This window comes from Columba livia, chromosome 1, assembly GCF_036013475.1.
Source record: "Columba livia isolate bColLiv1 breed racing homer chromosome 1, bColLiv1.pat.W.v2, whole genome shotgun sequence".
NCBI lineage: Eukaryota > Metazoa > Chordata > Aves > Columbiformes > Columbidae > Columba > Columba livia.
This window is the reverse complement of record NC_088602.1, coordinates 151,149,695-151,170,400: the sequence shown is the minus strand read 5'-3', so window position 1 is coordinate 151,170,400 and position 20,706 is coordinate 151,149,695. Positions and strand designations below refer to the sequence as shown.

The window sequence follows — 20,706 nt, the reverse complement described above, 5'->3', positions numbered from 1 at the left end:
TAAAAAAAATCCCTTCAGCAATTTCATTGTAGGTATTTCAATTAGCACAGAGCATTCACATGCAACCTTAGTGCGTCATCACCCCACCAGGAATATCTCATTACTGCATCATCATGACAAACAAGCAAGAGCTCAGTGCACCAGTATCAGTGGATTTTGCACACATCAGTTCTACCTTCATTGAAGTTGTCATCAGTCGAGATGTGGGTCAAAGGAGACTGGGGCCGAGAGTCCCCGCAGAGGGAGTAGCTGTGTTCTGCCTGGATGAGGGGTGCTGGGGACGCCAGAGACAGTTCCACCTCCATTATTTCATTCTTCTCAGACAAGAAGGGATCATTCAAGAGCTGGCCTAGGACATCTGGTGAAAACTCATCCAGGAACTCTGTGAAGTGCTGTGGGGATAAAAAGGGGCGAAAAAGTTTATTTTCTTGCCTGTCATCCCAACAACAGGAGAGCATTGATCAGAACCATTCCAGTATCTGCACCGGGCACCCGTGCCAGTCAGCAGCAGGAGCTACCAGCCCTGCCTGACGACCTCCTCCACCAATCACTACTTCAAGCTGAAGAGCTACAGCTAGAACAAAAGTCTTCTCAGAGGCATACATTGCAACAGAAGAGCCTGTGATTAACATGCAATGAAAACAGAAAATAGAAGCATGGCTGACACGTCCTGAAGCAGACTCCTTCCCTCTCGTACCCCCACAAAGTACTAACTAAAGCACAGCAGCAAAAACGCGAATGCACGTTTCACCCAGACAGTGTGAAAGATCCTGCAGGATTTTTCAACAGAACATGTTGTGTGTGGAACAGAATATATCGGGTTAATGTTCACTGAGGCAGAGAAGAATAAGGGAACACAGACACAGACTCTGACAGCACGTATGACTATTTTAACTGCGCAGAACATACAGCACACTCTAGGAAAACAGGCCCATGCACGTACCCAGCCAAGCAATTATACATTTGCTATAAAACGGTTTTCCTGGCTGATTTATGTATCTGTTTTAGAAGTCACATTCCACATAGGACTAGAGTCTATATCCAGCTTCTAGGCCCCACAGCTAAAGCTCCTAACAGCCAGTACTAATTACCGCTTTATCTATTACACTGAATTCATTAAACTGACAGCACATGTTATGGCTGTATGTAGTAGGATAACTTTGTGTTTGTTTCTTATTAAAAATGAGCGCAAACCAAATCTTCCTATTTACTTCTTGAGACTCTAAACCAGTTTCAATCAATAACCAAAAACTCTGCAGCAATTCTTGGTTTTGTTTCCAATGTCAGAAGACTGTATCTTTAACAGACCAAGAAACTATATTGCAAGAAACCATTCCTGTTCATGTCATTCAAAGAATTCCATCTTTGTACAAAAATATTTGTACAATGAATTGTAATGAGCCTTTCTAAACAATCAGGCATTATCTACTGTCTTATATAGGAGTCTCTGCTGATTGGGGCATGATCCCCCTACAAAAGTCCAAGTCTGTTTGATTTGCTGGTTTTACAACCAGTATTGATCTTGGCTCTTCGTCTTGCTCTCTCCTGCAGAAACAAACACTGAAATTCAAGATTCAGCTTCCTGTAGGCTAAATTAAGGACTAAACAAGTCAATATTGTCTAAATCCGTGAGGAAGTGGTGTGCTCACACCCCCATGTACACACATTTCACAGCTCCAGTAGCATCTGTGGCTTTGAAGCCCAATGCTGAGAAACAGTGAGCACAGCCGGCTCTCGCAGAGTCCCCTGGAAGTTTGAGTGGATCTTCCAAGAGTGCTAACTGTGCCTTCTTTCAAAATTAATAAGGCTTCAGTCAATTCTGACCAACGCAGAGTAAAAGAAAATATTTACTAAACACAAGGCAATAAACAGAGGACCACAGTTGCTATGCTGGGATGGCAAGCTAGCTAAAGCAAAGCCTTTACAAATGGCAAAACAGATTTGTAGCCTCATATTTACTTGTTGTAAATGATAACGCTACAAAACAAACTCTCAGATGACTCAGCAAGAGGGTCATGACCACCCTAGAAATACTTGTTAAATTTTTATACCCAAGGGCTCACTAGCACTTCACATCCATGGCTGCCTCCCAACGCCTGGAAGGACAAAAAAATAAACTACAATTCTCCACTGCGCAAAGAAGAAAAAGGATGCTCAAGACTAGCTGAACACCCTGGTGCACCAATAAAGTCACTGAGCAAAACAGGGTAGGCAGACCTGAAAGAGTAAACAAGGGACAAAAATGCCTCACAACCATGACAGAAGTCAAGGATGAACCTATAAAGAACAGTGCCTTTCTTAGGGAGAATATTTTTCCCCCAGTCTAAACACGTCTTTCGATTTGGGCTAATGGTGAGAGTCAGTTGTATTGTTTACATATTTTCCTAAACCTGGCTAGAACATTTCAATCTTTCTAATTCTTGCATGCATTATTCTGACTGATGACTAGCAGATGCTGAAATACGGATGCCACAATGTTAATACCCTGGTTTCATCACACAGCTACTTTATCACCAGTGTCATCCAATCTGAGGATGTCATCCTTCAAAATACCATAACTAAGTGTTGACTTAGCCTGACACTATTTAGATCTTCTACTTTAACAGACTCAACTGAAAGACAAAACGACTACAGGCTATTCAGCTATTTTTGTCAAATTCACAAATGAAGATTTCTGTTAGCCTTCTGCATACTACTGCTTTGACATGGAAGAAATTAATATCAAATACTATTTTACTTGTTCTATTTGATTAAAGTTATTTAAATCAGATATACTTTTCTTTTTCCCTTTCTGAATGGGGAATTTTCCTAAAATCGCTTCAAGAATAGCAAAGAAGGAAACCCAACATTCAGCTTCCCAAAACCAGAGAGAAAGAGGACCTTGGGGTGGGGAAGGGTGTTCAGCAGGTTCATCAATAGTTGTGCTTTCTCCTTTTCATGTGCAGCTGCAAAGCTGCAAAGCAGCAAGAAGTAAGGAAGAAAGATTTTGCATTTACAACAGAAGTGTTTGACAGCAAGTAAATGGTCAACTGGGTTTTTAAATTATTCTCCAGTTTCATCATCATTTTCAATCTTATCGTTAATAGTCTGATATAACTTTGCAGACTGGTCAATAGAGAAGCCTCAAACAGACATAGGTTGGGCTGCCCAGCTACTGAACAAGGGGAAGAGACAATTTTAGGGATCTGGACTTCACTCAGTGATTACAAAAAACACCACCACCTCAGCTACAGGAATCTTTCATATGTTATGCACATCTCTACTATAGTGAATGCTTAAAGCTTTTTCCTTAAGCTAACAATTGTCTAATTGAAAGCAGCTCCATTTGTCTAGAGAACTTAAAAAGCACGTTGAGCAGCAGCTAGAGCAGAAACCACCCGGGAGCATTTAGGCCTCCAGCTCCTTGAAACTTTCACCTACACCTAAGCTGCTCCCTGTGTCTTTCCAAAAGCACGTCCTCCCGCTGCCAACCCTCCTCTTCCTCCCCTCTGCGCTCCCCTCTCCACTTCTGCACTCATCTTAGTGGTCATCAGCCCCTTCCAGAGCTGGAAAGCCACAGAATAACCCTCAATTCTGATACGGCACCAACCACCCCTGTACTCCGGAACAGAAAAAGGCAATTTAGGGAAGAAACGGAGAATTTTATGCCTACGACCTGAATATATGTTTGCTTGGAAAAGATGTGGCTTTCAGCTTGGCATCTTTCACCTAGAGGGGTTACTTTTGAAAAGAAAAAAAAAGAGGGGGAGAAAGGAGCATTGGCATTGAAAATGTGCCTTTTTCTTTTATTTTAATACCTCTGTAGACAGCTCCATTGCCAGCTTCCTGCTGTCCTCACACCCCACAGCACTAATTACAGACATGTGTTGGTACAAGGAGCCTGCTTGAATTCTTAAAACTATTCTCTCTACATAGCAAAAAAGCTGTGTTCAGCTGGGATTTTAACCTCTGTAAAAGTCATGGATTTAGGACAGGCGTAACCTTATCTTCCGCTTCCCCTTCCCCCAGAACACTGAAAAGACAAACAAAACAGCAGCGCTCCTGTTTACAAAGAGAAAGTAACTTGCAGACCCACAGAGTTTCACTGCCAATCTGGTTGGACATTTGCTCCCACCTATAACCCAGGTGCTTTTGGGGAGCACAAAACACCTACGAACATCACCCCGTGGTAAGCAAACAGAGGAGAGCTCGCATATCTGGGTGCAGGGCGGATTTTGGATGGCTCTTCGAAAGTAGTATTTGGCTGCAGACCAGCTGGGCCGTGGTTTGCAGCTTTCCACAGCATCTGCCTGCTCCTGCCAGACAAAGGCCCTTTTTTCCAGCTCTGCCTAAGGGATGAGGTTTGTTTGGTTTGGTTTTTTTTTATTTCTTATTGTCTGATCAAATAAATATCTCTGAAGTAAAACTGACACTCAGGTTTTGCTAGGTGCCCGGCAGTGCTGCCTTCTCCGCGAGATTACCTGAAGCCAGACAAGAGCAGCACTAGCCCCAGTTCTCTAAAGGTGTGACATTATCATGACTAAAAAATGAAACAGTTGTGTTCAGAAAACTGACTTTATAAGAATCGCTAAAAAAAGAATTAAGTCAAGAGCTCCAAATTGACACTTCATAACTATATTTAAATTATTAAACAAGTGAGAGGGCTTACTGAGCTGGAAAACGCATTGCGTCAGCTGCAAGACCCACACACCAGCTGCAGCAGCACCATCCATCCACGCTTCCCAGCAGAGCCACCCCAGAGAGGAGCTGCAGCAGCAGCACCCTGGCACATCTCAGAGCAAGCCCTGCTCTCCAAGCAGCCCAGGGCAACGTGCTGGGGGTGAGAATCGCCCACAAATCCTGGTATTCCCGTCCTGGGAGCTAATGGTTCTCTCCTGGCTACCCCTGAGGTCTCCCCATCCTGACAGGATCAATCCCCGCTCCACAAAAGAACTACCCAAGTCGGAGCATCCCATCTATCCAGCAGGCACTCATGGGATAAAAATGAAGCTCACTATCTGTAGGTACAAAACTGATGGATATTTACCTCTTGTAAGGCTTGAGCAGCAATAATTGGGGGTGGAGGGCAAGTAATGCACCCTTGCTTCTGTATCAAAGGGATCAGAGTGCATGTAATCTACAAGGCAGTGCTCCTGGAGGAGACGAGTGAAAAGGGGAGAGCAGAAACCAGCCCCCAATTTGTGGGCATGTAAACGTGCACCACAGGCATGAACTTGCCCCCTTCCTCCCCTCTCCAGTTTCCTATCACAATAAGACAATAGGAAGAAAAGGGAGTAACTTCTTCAGCAGTTCTTTTGTGGCTTGCATAAACAAAGGTTCATAGGAGATAAACCACAAAATATCAGAAAAGCTAGAAGCATTTCTAGCGAATAGCATCAAAGAGATAAAGAAGTGTGGCTACATGGAGAGAACATCTGGCAGCTGCTTATATGGTAGCTGAGGAGGTCCGAGTAGGAGCCACAGCTTTTAACAAAAGGCTTCAAGCTCTGGGGCATCCAGGTGAGGCACCAGTTGTTAAAAAAGGCACATATAGGCTGGTCAGCCTTCATGGGCTCAGTTCTAGACTTGACTGCGTGGTGAGGACTGCAAAAGGCATCACACACCTCACTATCAGCTCTGCCTGGGTTTGCAAGCACAGCACCTACCTGTGAGGGCTTGGAGGAGAGATCTGTTCTTTTTAGCTAATGAAGAATTGTGACTAGAGATGCTGCTCGTGGAAGACTGCAAGCAGAAGCCTACCAGTGATGACAATGCCACAGAGAAGTCCGTGACTTTCTGCGTGCTCAACTCCAGGTTAAACCCCAAGGCACAGATTAAAAAGCTTCCTCGACACAGATGTTTTCTTCCCAGACATGTAGCTGGTGGTGTGTTTGACTTTCTTGCAAGTTCACTGGCAATGGACTGGAGGTGTCAGCGTGCACCAGCTTCCAACAACTAAGACAACTATTTTAATACTCACTGGCACTTGGGCATCAGTTAATTTTCACAGAGATCCAAACACAAATTCTGTACATTTTCAGGTCCATCTCTTTTCTCAACTTCTTCCCTTTCTAGGAATCCTTTATGTTTGCAGCAGGGAAGCTGGCCACCACTTACTCCTCTCCAAACTCAGCCACAGCTTGTATCACACAGTACTAATCCTTGTCAGCTTTGAGAAGAGCTACTGATGGAGCTCCTGTAGCCTAACCTCCATGATTCATTTACATAGGCCCTGCGGGGAATAAAAGAGCTCATCTGCTGTCATGGGGTGTGTTGATACATTGCTGTTATGAGGCAAAGATCCAAGCTTTTGCTGCATTGCTCTTACAAGGATGAGAAATGAAGGGCAGCCTGGCAGCAGTAGAGCATTTTTCCATAAGATTGATTCCAAAGATGGGGGCTGAAAGAGAGACAACACCAACCCCGCAGAGTCATTCACCAGCATCCTCACAGCGAGAAAAAGTGGAGGAGCAGAAGGCTGCACCCTACACTGTTTGATATACCAGAGTGCGTACCTTTGGTGTGCATTAATCTGAGTAAGGGGGAAGAAACTATATTTGGCAGCGAATATATGGAAAATTAATACAACCACACCTGAAATGGTTGAAACCTGATTTGACAAGAGACCCCTTGGACAGACCACAGTATTAAGTTTGTGACTGCAGCCACATCCACTTACTATTAAACAGGACACAGAGAACATCCCTCTCTGTCCGATGAAGGACTGAAAAAGCTGGAAGAGCTTTCTGATGGCAGGAAAAAAGGCTTAGATGCAGCCACAGCAGACAACAGAGAGACTGAGGACCGCAAACAGTCCCTCAATTCATGCCTAAAACATGCTGATAACACAGAAGAGAGATCTACACTACCCTGGCTTATGTACCTGCCAAGGGCAAACAGAGGGAACCTCAGATTTCTAGTTGTTTATCTTCTACAGTGTAAAAATCAAAACCAAGAGGCAGAGAAATAGTTGCTCAATTATTTTACTCTGCTATAAAATTATTTACTGTATAGTCATTAACTATACTGAAGTTACCTCATTTGCAGGAGGATATGAAGAGTAACATGAAAATGATATTTGAAAACAGCAAAGAGATCTACCATAACAACAGATATGATCATCTGGAGTCTCGCACCAGCAACTGCTCATTTTAAGCATTAAAAAAAAAAATAAAAAATAAAAAGGAATGTTTAAAAAAAAAAAACTAAGAAAATACCATTCAGGTTGTGTCATCAGTGAAACAAATGCCAGGAAATTCAGAGCTAATAGATTTACATGGTAATGAAATGTGCACATCTTCCCAACTTGCTCAGGTTACACAGTTGGAAATGCTGAAGTTCATGCTGAGCAAATCTTATAATCCACCGCATTATGCACACATGCATGCACACACATCCATTGCAAACACTCAAGTATTTCTAACTCACAACCACCAAAGAGAGAGATGTATTCATTTTTAACTAATGAGGGGGATTTTTCAAGAATCATGTCTACTCCTTTGCCTTTCCTCGTTCCAAACTATTATTTCCCTTTCCTTAACATTTCCCCAACCTTCCCCAAAAGAAAAAAAAAAAAAAAAAAAAAAAAAAAAAGGTTGGATTTAAATTGAGACCTAAAACCAAAATTAAGCTCTATAATAACTAGGACTAAATATGGGTTGAAAGGGGGAAAAAAAAAAATAAAATAGAAGCCCTTGTGCAGTTGAGGCAATGGTGAGAAACAACGCTGAAGTTCAGTGTCTCTCAAACCCACCATCTGCAAGCAGAGAAAAGGATGCTATTGCTCATTCCTCGCCCAAGCCTCTTGGGAGTCACATAAAATAGGAAAATCCTTCTCACATTCCCCTGCCCCTCCCCCAGTGCAGAGTTCTTGGATCCAGTCTAACTTCTCAACAGGCAAGGCGCGTGTTTTGCTCTTTCCCACCCTCTCCCCAAAAGAGCCAAAGTCAGAGAGGGTGAGTCACGGGGCCAGTGCTCCAGAGTGGTGACTCAGCCGAGCTGGAAGCCCTTCAGCAAGGCTCCCCCCATCTGGGTCCCTGGCTGAGACCTCAGAAAACATTATGAATTCTGTGTTGCAAGCAAGCGTCTGGATTATGCTCTCAAGTCAGATGCATTCATTCTTTTGTCTCGGTTACTTTTTCCCCCCCCCCTTTATTTTATTTTGCCTCTTACACCAGGCTCAATGGCATGCACTTCATTTGTCCCCTAAGTCAGCTCTTAGGCTGCCAGCTTGAGCGGCAAAACCACAGAAACCTGAAGCTCTCCATCACTTCTCTCCACCCAGTGAGCACCTGGGTCACAATTCTTTACCACCAGTGATTGCAGAGGCTGCAAGACAAGTTTGACTGACAGGTCAGCCTTTCACCAGCCTCCAAACCACCAAGATCAGGGGCGAGCCTCTCCCCATCACCTCCACCTAACATGACTCACCCTACACAGAGAGGGTAGCTCAGCTTCCAAAACTTAGTCACTGGTGTCTCTGATGATTTTTGGCGCCCAGGCAAGATACATAAAGAGAGCAGTTATGTTTTTAAAAAGGAATTGATGCAGTTGTTTGGGGTTTTTTTATTTTCCTGGATTACGTGCCAGGTACACCTACAGGCTCTTTGCATTTACCGGAAGTTTTACATCTAATTAGTGTCTTTTGGGTCAGTACCCAGTGTTTAGCAAAAAAATAAGCAGCAAAAGAAAGTTTCAGACAAGTTGAAACCTTTGTATACATATTTTACAATTCACCAGTGGGCATTTATGGTCTTGTTTGCTGGCCAAAAGCTCAGCAGCAGGAATAACACATTTTGTTGTTGCACAGCTGGTTTAACTTATGGCCACTTTTGAAAGAAAACAGTTACTCCAGTTTCTTCTTGAATGCTTGCAGATAGATCTTAACGTTACAGCAGCATTTTACAACATTTGTGCGCACTGCACTTGGTTTCCCTTATTATCTTCACTGACCATGGAAATGGGAGAGGAGGAAAGCAAAGAAAATTCATCTCAGTCATCATGTAACAGCATCCCTTGTCGAAGGGCACAGATAAGTCCTTTGTAAAGGGCACAGCCAGTGTGATTCCTGTACTTTAAACAGAACCCGCTAGTCTTGCACCCATTTTAGAGATCATAGATTATGTCAAGTTAGAAGGGACCCTTAAAGATCATCAAGTGCAATTCCCAGATGACTTTATGGATATAACAGGAAGGAGGAAGAGATAACCACGGAGAGAAGTCAGAAGTCATGGGGATTGTCAAGCTGGCCTACATGGAGACAAAACCCTTTCCTTGAGGATGACTAGCACCACAAAATTCAAGGATGGTTACTTAAAACAAAGAGGCTGTAACCTGCCCTGCAGGCCAGCAGCATTTCGCTCACCTGCTCACCCTGCAAAGTCTCATCACGGTTCCCACATACTAAGCAACACCTGAAGCTGCCAACCTCAGCCCACAGGCACGACCTCCCAGAAACAGAACCAGCCCATTGGGCAAGCTGGATGCCATTAGCAGAGCCCAGCAAAATCATAATTTCTCATCTAGGTCCCCATTAGTGCAGGGGGCCTCCTGTAGAATGCAGATGCTCTTCAGGTCAGCTGTCACATGTCTAAAGTGTTCACAACAGCCTCCTCCCTCAGGACCAAACCAGTATCTTTCAAAGAAGGATCCTAAATTGTAATAGTCTGAGCAGCATAGGTAGGAAACAACAACCTCTGCTTCATCAGCAGCACTCGGTGCACGCTCTGGCTCTCCACTCCTGAGTGACAAGGCACTTGACATTTAAGATTAAAATTGCTGTTTGCTTCTTCAACAATGTTACTTCTCTAATAGCTGCAAAGTTTAAATGGGAAGGCTCCAGCTTGCAGGAGTAATCGTTCCTTCTTTTTCCTAACTCTGACTGAAAACCTACACACCACCCATCAAAATTAAGCTATTTAATTAAAGATGTCTGGTTATTATAAGTAAGGCTTTACTATCAGTATTGGCAGCTTTAGGATAGATTGGGCATTTTACTTCATTTAAGAGTCTGTAGGTTTTGTTTTACAGATTTTTAGTGCTGGAGGGGTTCTGCTCGGTTTTATGTTTGGCTGGTTTTAAGAGTAGAAGCATGGAAGGGTAAGGCTTGAAAAGAAAGGACATAAACATAAGCTCCTAAATGTTAAAGTGCTCTTCATTTTTGAAGAGTCAGACTACCTCTTCAAGTGCTTAAATGCAGACTCTTTGAGTTGATTATGGAAAATATGAATTAGCTTTTATAAATGCTGCCTAATATTCATAGGCATAATGATTAAAATTGCAGATGCATGTAAAGTTCCAAAAAGAACAAACACACCACACGCACATATAACCCTTTCTTGAACTCAAGAGAGAGGAGCTTGAGCACTAGGGAAGGAGAAAAAAAAATAGAGTGGTTTTGCAAGACAAATATGGAGAAATCCATAGGTCATATCACCTTACCTGAGAGATGAACTCCCCTACCTGATTCAGAGCTCAAGGGTCAGCAGCCTTTGGCTAGCAATGACCTCAGCTGCCATGGGTTTTAGACCCTGCCCGTCAGAAACCGCTGTCCCCTCTATCATACAGATATCTACTATCGGGGCAGAAAGCAAGACAACACTGGCAGGACTTTGTGTTCAGTGCTGCTGTCACTGAGCATTACATGTCAAGTACCGTGCATAAAAGAAGACAGTTTGATATCAAATCCTGTTCCAGCATGTGATCTCACCAGATAGTGGAACAAACGACTACATTAAAAAACACCTTTCCAATAAGGAAGTCCTATACCTTGCTTTAAGTAGAAACATCCCAGGTTTTGATCTGACATAACTCTCATCCTTCTCATATACTTGCACCGAACCCACACAAACACTGTGGGTGCATACAGAGCTGATATTTTGCCAACAGCAGGTATCATCAAAGACTTCCCATCCCAAACTGTCAAAACATTTCCAGCTTGCAACTCCGCAGAGAGCTTCATGTCAAACCGGCTACTGCCTCAGCAAGCTAAGGAAGAGCGGAGCAATAGTACTTGATGACGACAACACAGAGGAAGAACATCCCTACCTTGGGCCTGAAGCCATGACACCAGAGCTGCTTTGGACGAGCCAGCCCTGCCCAAACCCATCCCACAGCAAAAAACCTTATGTTTTGAAGCCACCTCCAGTGGTTCCTTGTACCACAAGACGGATACTTCAAGATGCCGGCGTTGCACTTGTACAGCCTGAACTCTGCAGAAATTCACACAGTAACCCACAGAAATCGTTTGGGCCACTCATTTGGTATGGACCAGTACCTCCATCAGCACTGGTACCTTGGCACCCTCCCTCTGAGGAATGATGCATTTCATTTTATGTCACCACAAGAGCGGTGGGGGTCACTTGGTTTTTACTCATGTCAAAGGCAGAGCAGTTTGTTCTGAAGATCTACTGAAATCTGTAGATTAGGAAACAAGGAGACAGGATGTGAACAAGATCAAATAAATACTTACTGAGAAGTATGCACAGCATTCGTCTAGACAAATTATTTAAAGATACCCCATAACTGAGAGCTGGTATTCCAATCTCCTATGACAAGTCTTTTGTCATAGCGCCAGAAAACATTACTTCAGTCAACTTCCTTAAAAAAAAATAAAAAGTAGGAGTGGTACTGGATTAGGATTCAGGACCAAAAATAGCAATAGACAGAAACACGTGTGTCCTGAGATCAGGGCTTAAACAAAAACAAAACACAAAGTTGTACACTTAGTTCTCCTCTATGCTTCTTTCCAGAGATGGAAAGAAGAGCTAATTGAAGAGCTTATTTACAAGTCCCCATAACACAGGGGAGACTTTCAAACCAGTGTTGCCTTCATTTGCCTGTGAACAGGCATTTCAGCTTCTTTCACTAGCCCTCCCCCATTCAGAGCATCCCTGTCCTTCATCTGTACCTTCCATTTCCAGACCTTTGCTCCCAAGCAGGTGAAAGAGAGGCCTAAGGTACCAAGCACCTTGCCTGACCTAAAGATCAGCAGAATCGAGAAGAAAGCTGTAAGTTGCAGGTGAAGACCCTCAATAAGCAGGGCCAGCAAAGGTGCAGAGGGAACGCAACAGGAGGAGGAAGGAAAGTCATAGTACTTGGGAAGGGAAAAAATAAACCTATGATAGATTAGCTGCATATTATGGTTGTGGTAAGAACTTCCTTCATCCCAGTTGCATATTTTTGCCAAGTATCACTGACTTTCTGGCCTCCCCATTTAAAACTGCCCATCCTAAAGTGGTCATTCTTGCGACTGCTATGGACTTACCCTCATTTATCCTTCCCTCACCAGAAGGTAGTTTCAAGAGGAGACTCAGTATGGGCTGGCATCATATTCCTGAATCAGCAGCCCTATCCTTCTCCTGCAACAAACATTTCCTCCAGCACATGCCCTGCAATCCTAAAGCTCTTCAAGCTGTCCCCATAATACAGAGCATCAAGAGAGCTTGAGAGAAGGTCTTTAACCAAGAAAGCATCAGTGTTGATTGTAAATTGTTTATGAACATTTCAGCGCATGCCTAAAAACCAAAACTCTTGTCGTCTCACCGTGGCAGGTGAAGAGAAAGCCACATTGGGCTAACAACGCTGCTTACCATGGAAGCTTGTGAGTATTACATCTTTGGGCTACTGAAAGAAAGGAAAAATTAATGAGAATTAACATAAATCAGAAAATAAATAGAGAACAAGAAAGAGTTAATAGAAAATACAATTCAGAGGAAAAAAAAGATTGCTTCTGAGTTTGTTGGAACTCAGAAGAATGTTAATTATAGATCAGGCCATTGCTTGGCTGCAGTTATTAGGGGGAGGAAGAAGGAAGATCAAAATGTTTAATTGAATATTCCTGGGAGGGGGTGGTTCTGAATTACTGCTCTTTATTTAAGAACAGATGATATAGCCATCCCACAGGATGGTAATGAAAAGATTTTCATCCCAACAATAACAGAAGAGAATATAAAAACAACAGCTACTCAAAGCTGGCTATTTTAATTAGCAGAGCTAGAAAACCTCTATCTGAAAAGTCTGAGGAGCAATTAGAACTATTTTCAGTATGAGACAATACTCATGGAATGTAAAAAATAATATGAAAATATTTAAGTGTAAAAAAAGGCAGGCAAAGTAACAGCAAGTTAACCCACCTACTGTTCATTCCTGACCAAGTGAAGAGATGGAGAAGGGAAGAAAGTAGTTAGAGGCCAAGAATAAAAGGGAAAGAAATAGAATTTACGCTTATAATTTCACAATAACAACTGACAACTTAGCTTCTTATATTTTATCTCTTTTTGTAATTACATTACAAGCTTAATATACTTTGTCTCTCATAAGGCAAGTGTCTTGGTGCTATACAAAATAAAGCTAGAGTGATATAAAGTCAACGGGCCACATTCAGTGTGATAAATAAACAAGAAGTCTCCAGATGGGAAACACAAATCAGCTGATTGTACCATACATTTTCAGTGGGTTGCCTCAGAGATCAGTTCTTCGACCCAGACCCTAATATTTTGTCAATGACCTGAGAGGAAAAGTCACCACCGCTGAAGTTTGCAGATAACACAGCATGAGCGGGAGCAGCAATTAATAAAATGGTCAGGTCACAAACCCAAAACTCAGAGTACTTGGTAAGCAGCCATAAACAAGGGACATGTAAGAAAGTTGAAGGTTAAAAAAAAAAATAAAAAATCTTATTGTTGTGAACAAAAGGCCCCAAGTCATACTCGGGTGACTGACAACCAGAAGCAGAGATCTCAAAAGGGACCCCGGGAGAGATGTGGCTGAAGGAGCACCTGTGGGAAAGGTGCCGCAGGCACTGGGCACACAAAGGAGGGACTGGGGAGGAATTACTGCAGACACGTGATCACCCTCCAAACGTGACAGACCCCTTGCTGCACCCCAGGTCAAGCCCCTCAGCCAGAGCATCCAGGTCTCACACAGTCCCAGGAGCAGCCAAGTGCTGGGGACCCTCGCCTGGCCATCCAGTGCCATGGGGCCACTGCTGGGCTCACACAGCCAAAGAACAGCAGGGAGGTAACGGTACCGCAAAAATTTTGCCTTTTAAAATTTATCTAGGTTTTTGTTGTTGTTGTTTGTACTTGTTTCTGAAATGAGGCTTCATATTTAAAAGAAGTCGCCCTGTAAAGCTCAGCCCCCAGGTACAGCTTTGTACTACAGCCACATGCCGATCACACAACCCATGCACAAGTCTGTGTCCCACGCAAAACCCAGAGTATATGGGCTTAAGGACTTCACAAAACACAGGGGTGTGAAGCAGGAATTCTTTTTCTCCATACTTGTGATGGATGCAGCTGCTACTGGCCACAGCCAGGCTCCAATCCCATACCACCAAATTCCAGACAAAATCATGTTGAAAACTGGAGAAAGTTTGGAGAATAACAAGAATCACTGCAGAGCTGGAAATCCTGCCTCAAAATGAAAGCAAATAACAAAAGAAGAAACCAAAGTATTCAGCTTGTCAAAGAGGAAATGAATGCAGAACATGAACTTAAGTACTGAAACAGGGAATAAGACTTAAAGAACAGCTCTACCAGCTTGCAGCTGAGTTTACAAGCTGACGCCAGATCCATTCTTTATGGTTATAAAGGGACACAATATTAAAAAAGGGAGAACAGCCAATCATAAGGAACAGCATGAATTCTTTGATTCAAGCCATTCTTAATTGAAGACTGGAGGTTTCCCTCCAAAGATATGCAGGAATTCAAACAGGAAACAATCTGGGCAAGTTTTATAGCCCATGATTTACATAAGGCTGAACTAATTAATCATAATTGTTTTCTTTGGCCTTCTTGCAGCAAAACAAGGCTGTTTACTAGAGTGACAGCATGTTCTGGAGAACCCGATACAAACCCAGAGTTGGGAAACCTGCTGATGCTGCTTTGCATTCCTATATTCCAGATAACTCGATATCCTTATCAGGAAGGCAGCCAGGGAACACAGTTCAAGAACCTAGTTTTAAGACCAAAGGTTGTTCGCGTTAGACACAACCCACCAGCACACATGCAAGCTCCAAACACAGCACTCGATAAACTCCAAGCGGGTGGCACATCCCACAGCACTAGCCCATTGAAAGGCTTTTCCCTTCGTTTGTTTTTAAGGCTGGGCTCTCGAGCCCTGCTGTATGAGTGAGTCAGTTTTCCTGCCCACGCCTCAGCTGGGTTGGTGAGGGCTGTGGACACCCCAGCACTGGCTACGAGAGGGAGCCCCTACTGCTCGCCATCACCCGAAGAACTGCACCTCAATATAGATCTGGGAGAAGGTCACTGTTCTGGTTTTGTTAAAAACAAGTTTCTCTTTTAGTGATTTTGCCTGTCAGCTAAAGCCTTCATATTAGCTGCATTTTCCTGGAGAACCAGACACATGTTTTGGTAAACCTAGCAATGAAATGCTAACTTATTGATAGGATGGACATCTCAAGAGAGGGGCGAAAAGAAACAAGTGACCAAGAAACTGACCAACTGCGTATAACATCCCATTCACGTGAATACTTCATATAAAAGTGGGAGATCACGAGGATCTCATCCCTTTTTTCCTTTTTTCCCTTTCCCTTTTCCCTTCTGCTTATGGCCGACATTAGGAGAGGACCTTGCTAGTCGTCCCTGCAAACTGAGGCCTAGTGACAGACTGAATCCAGCTCCGGTTGGCTGCAGAGTCCAATCCAGGACTTTAGTTGCCGGCTCTGCAGTTGCTGAGACTTTCAAGATTGGTTTTGTATATTTTGTATTATTTTCTCTATTCTTATTAGTAGCATTAGTAAAACATTGTTAATTTTTCCAACTCTCTTCTCTCTGTCCTTGTTTCCCTCCCGATCGCCTGTCCTGAGTGGGAAGCGGGGAGAGGGAGGGGCAAAAGGGGGAAGTGTGGGGGAGAGGAGGTTAACAATACATCTGCCAGGGTTTTATTGTCACCCCGCAATCTTAACCCTCGACAGTCACAAAGGAAAAATCTGGCAGGCTTGCACTGGGCTTCAGGGTGTCTCAGTCAAAGAGACTGAAAACATAAACACCCAGCAACATGCACACATGCTGACTATTCGCTACCCCTTTGATACCGATCTGTTCCTCAGGAGAGGAGGGGCAGCTGTGGCCATGCCAAAGCACAAGCAAACACCTGAGACAACCTGTGAGGACTCACAAGCACACAGTGTTGTGATCATTTTCAAGAATCCACCTTTAATTTCGAAATAAACCACATTGATAGATGGCTGATTTCGGTGGTGACAGGAGGTTCCGCACAAATCCAGGCAAGGGGAATGCCAGGGTGCATGGGGGAATTAAAAGGGAGCTTCCACGTGGAGGGATTGACTTCATTAGAAGTAATTTAGCAGTTGCTCATTTCCAATTCACTTCTACAAGGTCTCCTAGTTAACAAAGTTGCGTCTGGGCATCTCCTCCATGGCCCATCATACTTTCCAAATGCAGAGCTTGCAGCATGAGAAGGTTGCCCATAGCAGAGATATCAGAGACAAGTTTTACTTCATTCTTGCTTTAAATGTGAAAAAGAGTACAAATACAAACACATAATATGCAACCCCATTCAAACCCAGAGAAAGAACAGACTAACTTGGACTCTTTATGTTAGAAAAAAGCCTGCTTGTCTGTTTAGTTTGATAAAGAAAAACGTTATAAGCAAACAGCTGACAGAAAGGAAGGAGAGGTAGCATTTAAAGGAAAGGAGGAGTTTCATCCTGTTTTAAAGATCAATTACAAGAATGAATCCCATCAGTCAACGCGAGTTTCTGGCACTACAAGCAGAAAGGCACTCTAGCCAATGCCTCCAGCCAACACACACACAGGCACCCCTGCACAGCATCTTCCCCGTCCATATCCCTCAAACACTAATGCGCAAACAAAGATGCTTTCACTTGCAGCACTGCAGTTTAATTAATTGGATATATTGAGTGAGTGCTCTGTGCGGTGCAGAAGGCAACTCTCCTGAGACTGCCAAAAAGTCCTGCCAGCGCCCTGAGGATAGAGACAGGCAGAGGGAAGTTTCAGACATTGCATAAGCACAGGCAGATGTAATCCCTCATTCAGGCTATCCCGGCCAACACTAACTCAGACCCCCGCAAGCCACAGCCAAGATCCACTCGAGCTGTGGATCCACTCGACCATGTTAGTGAGAGCCCCCTTGGCCCCTGCTTGTGTAACCCCTACCCCAGAGCTTAAAAGGAGGGGGGGATGGAAATAAAAGTGTTTTTTCCAGGCTCTGTCAGCATTGCTGTAAGGAAAGACAGATGGCCATGTGGTTAGAGGGCTAATCAGAAGCCGAATGCGCCACACGCTGGCCCACACTGCCCTGGCGGGCCCGGGCCTCGTCCTCTGGCGCAAAGGTGCCCTTCGCCTCTCGATTCCGCATGCCTAAGGGCAATAATGAAGCGATACTCTCCTATCATGAGGGATTTCAAGGATCAGGGCACGGAATATTGCATCACATTCAGTGCCAAGGTTATCAGGGTCATAAAAATTCGAAGAGAGTTTGGGACACAGAGGGAGGGACCCACACAGCCACTTCAGGCTTTGAGGGCTGCCAAGAAGTAAAGAGCAAGCTCAGGAGCTCAGAAAGCACAATTTGCATTCAAATTTCAGGTGTCACGATTTCCTCCGTGTGGCCTGTAAGCCATGTGTGGTGCGTGGCCGTGTGAAACCCAGGCTGCCGAGCATGAAGCCAGCACAGCCCCTGCATTACCCAGCTCAAGTGACGGGGAAAACAACACTCTCCTGGATCTAAATTAATCTGTTCAGCTCTAGGGAAACACAGGTACACAGCCAGAACAACAGCTAGGGGAACCCTGCACTGCTTATCAGCAATGCATAGCTCCAGTTAGCCAGTTCAGGCCATATATACACAGAGATATATACGTGTGTGCGCATGTGTGTGTCTGTGTATATTAAATATAGCTCAGATTTTTAATACAGCACCATTGGCTGCAGAACAGTTTGGATGAGCATCTGCTACAGAACATCTGGACCTAGAGAGAGAGCAAAACACTATGGGACTCTTGAGGAATTTGAAACTTGCAGCGGATTTTACATAGAAAACTGTTGCGTAAGGTACATCGACAAATGTGTGATAGCAGGAAGATTCTTCAACTAAAGGAAGACCAAAAAAAAAGAAAGAGAAGTGATCCCGAAACTGCTGCTTCCTGTGGAGGTTGGAGTTGGCTGCAGGCAACAGTATTGACCTCATATCCCTGAAATTCAGCATCACTAAATGAAACAAAACCAAGTTCTCAGGACATGCATCAGTATGGGAGAAGATCTAGCATTGGCCTGGTGCTGCTCCAATGAACTGAGAGTGGTACCTGACACTCAGTGGGTAACCATGGAGTTTCTCAAGCTTCCTTAAAAAAAATAAATATCATAAAAAACACAGTTTTATTCATTAAATTAACATACAATTAACATAACAAGAACAAATGGCTCATATGTAGAGCAGTTTGACATCCTTCTCAGACGGCTTCATATTCATAACGTATATGCACACATGGAGATAACATCTCTGAAGACTACAGCAAAATTCTATTAACTAGAAGATTTTATACATCAAGGTTCACAATGAGTACCTTCTCCTCTATTGTTTTTTTTCTGGTTGCAAGATCTGCAAAGGGTAAGAAAAGAAACTAAAGGACATGAAGTAAGTTTAAGTCTCCAGACATCCCCAGAAAATTGTTTGGTGCGCAAAAAATAAGAGCTTGAAAATCACTGCTTTGACTCTACCAACAAATTGCAGTTCCTGATGGCTCAGAAAGACGTGGTCTTTAGCAAGAGCTGGAATGAGTATGGTTGGCACAAATGCCAACTGGGAACTCATCACTTCTGGGATTTCCATAAGCTGAATTGTACCTGTCCTGTAAGGGTAGCAAGTTGCTAGCAAGCATGCATGCAGAACTTGAGCATAGGCCAATGCAGAGAAAATAAAACTCTTCTTTTGGAAAAAGCAGCTGTCTGTCTTTTCCCCACTACCAGGCATCTTTATTTGCCCAATATTGCAGTAAAAAATATCTTATATCACTTCAAAAGGTCCAGTAAGGTAGCATTTGCAAAAAGAACCCACAGGACCATTTTACAGAAGGACCCAATAGATGTTTTCCGCAAAAGGATTCAGTTACACAAGCCTCTAGTTTGAGCTTTATGTGGACAGCCAGCCACACTCAGAAAAGCCTTCAAACAGATGGAGGCAATAGAAATTTAAATGGACCATCCAGCTTCCAGTATAACCACCATTTGTGGTATTTTATCAGTTGCCAGAAGATGGGTGGGGCAAGGAGTAGAAGAGTTCATCAGTCTCTGTACTCTATCAACATTGCTCCAATCTGTGGCTCATGCAGCAGCAGTTAAAACTATTCCCCTTTTGATGGGGTTTGTTAAGCCAGTCAAGAAAGGTCAGGACAGAACATGGAAACAGATTTAGACCAGACGCCCATGCTAATACTAATTCAAACTGCATATTTGTCACTTAAAATGCAACTATTAAACAAAAGCAGTGACAATCTGATACGCTTTCAAAGGTTTAGCGCTCTAGCCATTTTTATTTAAGCAGATGATTTGTCTGATCCTGATGCAAACCCAGGAGGGAACAGAGATTTATGTTGTGAAACAGCCTTTTTTTGATGCATAGAAATTGGCAATCATTGCTTTCTTGTTGGCAAGGTAGAGGCCATATACACAGAGCTGTAACTACAGGAATAAAAGCTTTATATGACTTTTCACACCACATGATTGTAAATAAAGCTTCCTATCACTAGACAACACTGCTACCACACACCTCCAAGAAGTGCAATCAGAGCAATAATAAGCAAATTGGCTACAGACCCAACCAAACAGTGTGATATTTCTCAGTGCTAAGGGATGCCCATGTGCACGTTCAGATGCTCTCCTGGTGCACTCTGAAGCTGGTGTCTTGTTTAGGGAAGAAATCAAGAAACTAAGGAGGACTACAGAGGGGCTCCCTGCCCAGAGCTCCACAGCATTTACCTGCTAAAGACTTCAATGACGAGACAGGCAGACAAGATGAGCAAAGACACAACTGGGCAGCAGGAGAGGAATGCACACAGCTCCTTATCTTGCTTTTCAACACTTAAATTCCCATGGCAATGACTCTTACACCAAAAACCAGAGGACACTTGTGTAACCGGTGCAGGAACAGCCAGAGGCAAGCCTCTTCTGCTGATATATTCAAGCTTTGTAATTTGCAAGATAACCTGTAGCAGCAAAAAGGTCATGCAGTTTTTCACCTTGTTCAGCCTCTGACGATGGTGGCAGAAGAGTAGGCTGCCTGTGATGGAAAGAGCTCTAGGGATGGTGGGGAAAGGGGTGACATTTCACTAAGAGCCACCCAGAGACATCCCAGGTACTTTTTGCACAAGATACCCATCTAGCCCCTGGATACCCGCACCTGTCAGTCACTGCTTGAAAAGTCAGACAAACAAGTTCTGGAAAAAAAATCCAGAAAAACAGCCCTGGTTTAAGACGACATTGCCCTCTGGCTCCCTGCAGGACAACGGCTCACAACGGGAGGAGGAGGCCCCAGCTATTTCTGTTCAGAGGAGGGGACAGGGTGCCCAACTTGCCTCTCTCAGCAGCACAGGATAAAACACCAGTGTGTAAGGCCTGGGCACCTCTTCCTGTTGCAGCCTCAAGCAGAGATGCAAGACAAACTACTGGAGGCAGCAGCATGGGAAAGCGATGCTGTGCTGCAGCTCCCATCACAGCTGTCACT

The 20,706-nt window shown here is 43.8% G+C and overlaps 1 protein-coding gene across 2 annotated transcripts in view; it reads right to left on the bottom strand.

Annotated features, from left to right (window-relative positions):
* CREB3L2 (cAMP responsive element binding protein 3 like 2) overlaps nt 1–20,706 on the bottom strand; it is an 83,225-nt gene that overhangs the window by 40,170 nt on the left and 22,349 nt on the right. For both annotated transcript variants that reach the window (XM_065038742.1, XM_065038736.1), the window contains exon 2: nt 176–392. In XM_065038742.1, coding sequence (XP_064894814.1) covers nt 176–392 — 217 coding nt within the window. The remainder of the gene's footprint in view (nt 1–175; nt 393–20,706) is intronic.